Source organism: Microtus ochrogaster (assembly GCF_000317375.1).
Source record: "Microtus ochrogaster isolate Prairie Vole_2 chromosome 6 unlocalized genomic scaffold, MicOch1.0 chr6_random_2, whole genome shotgun sequence".
NCBI classification, from domain to species: Eukaryota; Metazoa; Chordata; class Mammalia; order Rodentia; family Cricetidae; genus Microtus; species Microtus ochrogaster.
Window position 1 is genome coordinate 11886224 of NW_004949095.1, and position 4247 is coordinate 11890470.

The 4247-nt window shown below is 46.8% G+C and overlaps 1 protein-coding gene across 1 annotated transcript in view; it reads left to right on the top strand.

Moving 5' to 3' along the window:
* The first annotated feature begins 981 nt into the window (after window positions 1-981).
* The window catches only part of Myoc (myocilin), a 13124-nt gene continuing 9858 nt past the window's right edge, over window positions 982-4247 (top strand). The window contains exon 1 of the mRNA XM_005363969.2: window positions 982-1582. Within this exon, the coding sequence (XP_005364026.1) occupies window positions 982-1582 (601 nt within the window). The remainder of the gene's footprint in view (window positions 1583-4247) is intronic.

Here is a 4247-nt window from a genome sequence, read left to right on the forward strand (position 1 = left end):
ATCTAATCACAGATGTAACCACAAACTTGAAGTTGTGCTAACAACACAGGCTTTCATCCGTGTATTACAGTTGATAGGGGCTCGTGAAATATTGTACATACTCAAAAGAACGTTGAAGTCAGACCCTTAGATTGAATATGTCATACAGCATATATTTCGTGTGTTTAAATAGTTTCATATTTGTCAACTTGGTATCATGTGTTCCTTTGACTCTTTATATTTTATACATTGGAAAAGTTCTTCAGAGATGGCTGCACAGGTTTCACCTGCAGGCTTCTGTGGGCACACAGGTCATGAAACCTGGTCCAGAGCGCTGGCACAGACTCCTGAGACAAGAGGCGGTCGGTAGAGAGTTTTTCTAGTGATGTGCACATATTTATTCTAAACCTAGGTTAGGGGACGAACCCTGCTCTCAGCTCCTCTGTGGGAGCCTGGAGCCTATGGGCACTAACCTCTTCTTCAGGCTCCTCTTTGTCTCCGTCTCTGCTACAGGCTATGTCTTTTCAGGCTCCTCTGTCCTCAGTTCCTTCCACAGTGACTGGACAAGGGTGGGGTCCCCAAGGAAACACGAACTAGACTTGTATCCCCGTCCAAGCAAGCACACAGCCAGCTCCTCCTGTCAGATGAGATGGGTATAAACACACATGTACATCCAAACAGGAGAGAAACATAGGAGCTATTATTAAATGTGGGGCCCATTCAGTGGGAGTTCCAAAAGATAAATTCAAAATAGCCTTTATTTCCTAAGAATCTTGCTGACAGTGAGTGTAACCACCCCCCTCCTGCCCCACCCTCACCCCTCACACCCCCCACCGTGACTGGCCCAACCCAGCTTCACGTGGTCACCTCTCCCTCCTTCCAGAGCTGGCTCCCTAGGACATATAAACCTCCTTGGACCTCAGGCTTGAGCCAGCAGGGCTACCCATCCAGATACCTTGCAGCAGAACTTTCCAGAAGAAACTCACATAGCCTCCCTAACCAATGTCCCTCTGTGCATGCTGCTGCAGCTGTGGTCCCAAGATGGCAGTTCTCCAACTGTTGTTTCTGGCCTGCCTGGTATGGGGAATGGGGGCCAGGACAGCACAGTTACGAAAGGCCAATGATCGAAGTGGCCGATGCCAGTACACCTTCACTGTGGCTAGCCCCACTGAATCCAGCTGCCCCGGGGAGGACCAGGCCATGTCAGCCATCCAAGACCTTCAGAGAGACAGCGGCATCCAACATGCAGAGCTGGTGTCCACCAAAGCCCGGCTTAGCTCCCTGGAGAGTCTCCTCCACCAGCTGACCTTGGGCCAGGCTACTGGAACCAAGGAGGCCCACGAGGGGCTACAGGGCCAGCTGGGTGCCCTGAGGAGGGAACGGGATCAGTTGGAGACTCAAACCAGGGATCTGGAGGTGGCCTATAACAATCTCCTACGAGACAAGTCAGCTCTAGAAGAGGAGAAGAGGCAACTGGAACAAGAAAATGAAGATCTGGCCAGGAGGCTGGAAGGCAGCAGCCAGGAGGTAGCAAGGCTGAGGAGGGGCCAGTGTCTCTCAACCCAACACTCACCTCAGGACATGCTGCCAGGCTCCAGGGAAGGTAAGAACTCAGGGTGGAGGGTTTACCCAACCCGGATGGTGGCATGCTTGCTGGTGACCTGTTACAAGGCTCCAGGGCTTCTCTTTCTGTTTTTCCTTTTCTCCCTGAAACGGCAGGCCCAGCACACAGCAGCAGCCTCAAGGTGAGCAAAGCAAACACTTTTGCATGCTTCTAGCAAGTTGGCTCCTCATTTAGGCCGGTGGATCTGAGTTCTTGTGCCCATTCATGACAAAGGTATCACTCCCTGCAGCCACATGAGAAACACATGAGGCCAGAGAGGAGCTATATGGTGAACAATCAGTAGAAAATGGCCAGCTGTCCCCTGCCCCCTTTTCCAGATTTTTTTCTCTCAGAAATTGTTATTCCTACCAAAATGGCTTCTATTTATGAAATACCATATGATTTGTGTTATTATTACCATTATTGTCATCATCATTAATTTATATGGTTTTTCAAGGTCATTATTAGTTTATATGGTTTTTTGAGATAGGGTTTTTCTGTGAAGCCTCATCTGTCCTAAAACCTCATTCTGTAAACTAGGCTAGCCTTGAACTCAGAGATCCACCTGCTTCTGCCTCATGAGTGCTAGGATTAATGGTGCACACCACCGTGCCTGATGGTGTTCTATCTTTAAATCTCCTACCTTGATAAATAAAGAGGAAACAGTTTCTCTATCAGGTCCCTTGGTGTGTGGCTTTGGAAATTTTGCCTTTTGTTGCTGAATCAAAAAACGTTTGCTTTCCCTGGATAGCTCTGAAGTGGCACTTCTCACATAGGGGCTTTTCCATCTGTCCTGGCTTCCGCTTGAAGATGGGTCTTTGGGGGGATTAGGGAATGGGCACGCTATTCTTGATGGCTAGAAAACAGTATTTTGTTCTATGTATCTTTGTTGTCACTTTTTGTGAGTGTTTTGTTCCCGGTTTCATGCGGTGACAAATTCAGATGTGGGAAAATTTGTCTAGATCCCTCAAAGCAGTTAATGTCAATAAATAATGAGAATGAGGGGAAGGGTTCGTTTTAGATAAGGCAGTCTAATAAAAGACCTGAGAATCAAATATGTGCACTTCCTTAATCAGCTCCTGCATGGACAGGGGACAGTTAGTTACAGGAGGGGTGGGGTTGAGATGACTGGGGAACTCTGAGAGGGAGTAATTATTAGGGGAGATCATGATATTAGCATTCTCAGGTAATATCGTAGTTATGAGGGACTCTATCAAACCATGTATGTGCTCAAGCCTTAGAGCTGAGCTATCAGAAACTATGCAGTTTACTTTCGGAGAGAGTGAGAGAGAGCGAGGCCACCATTTATGAGAGTAATTCATCAGTTGGACCCGATAAACAGTGCACGGGGAGCACAGTATCCTGCCACATTTCCAAGGTTGACAATCTCCAGAATAGCATGATGATGTACACGCTTTCTATGCTAAGCCTGGCAGGAGACAAGCTATCTCGTTCTCAGCATGTTTGTTTCTTATCCATAACATGGCAAAGATTTCACACTGTGATCATTGTCGTGGGATACAAATGAATAACTACAAAAACAGGAATGATTTTTCTGTTATTGAAATTTAAGTTCGCATACAAAATCAGGGGTGTCCATGGTCTTTTTAATAAATGCCATTACAGTGCTAAAAATCTAGCTCCCTTTCCAACTACTGCCCTCCCTGGACCCCTCCTGATGCCTGCCTTCCCAGGCAGTGCCCACTTCAGTTTTTACATGTGTGTTCTGTTGCACTCCTTCCATTAACGATGATATGGTTAAATATTTATATTTAAACTGGAAGAGATCCAATTCTGAATTTGACAATGGAGGAAAAGTGAGGTCCTAAGGAGCGCAGGGGCCGAGGGTTGGGCAGCTGCCCTGTGGTCGCTAAGGCTCTGAGAGGGCAGGTGGAGAAAATGATCACTAAGCATTGTAAGCAGCTTTCAGACTTGAATGAAGTCACACTCTCAACAACAACAATAAAAACCTATGTAAGTGATTCAAGGAATAAAAAGTTGGAAATGTAAAGAAGGGGCCTCATCAAATTGTTCACCATGGGGAACAGAAACTCAGCCCCAGGGAACACATATTCCTGGATCTGACAGTTCCCCGTCCATGAGGAATAGGGTGCCAGGCTGGTTCTCATAGAACTCGTACAGTCAGAGAAGCCTGGGCAGGGAGCTGATCTGGTCCTAGCAAGTGATACTTCTGAAGAGTCAGATTGCCATAGTAATTGCTGGGGAAAGGTGGGCAGGAAGGGATTGAGTACCAGAGGTGTTCAGCAGGACCTTGGGTCGAGCAGAGATAAGAGGAGGAAGCAGCCTGGGTCACAGTTGACAGAGTGGCTACCCAGGGGAAGAAGTGTAATTGCAATGTTTGCCTCTGCTTGACTTCTACCACTATGTGCAAATGTCATACAGTCATTTAAACCATACTTACCATAAAGTCTCCTTTCAGAAGACCCTGGATCTGAAGATAGTTCCCAGGACAACTAAAAAACAGGGTGATGGCTAACTTTCACTTCCCTAAAGTGTTTATGTGGACCTGGAAACATCATGGCATTCTTTCAACCCATTCTCTTCATTTAAATCACACTGAAAGTCTTTTTCACAGTAATAAAAAATATTTACAGAGACGCACCAGGCGGGCAGACGAGAGAGGGGGAGTTGATTGGGGGAGGGG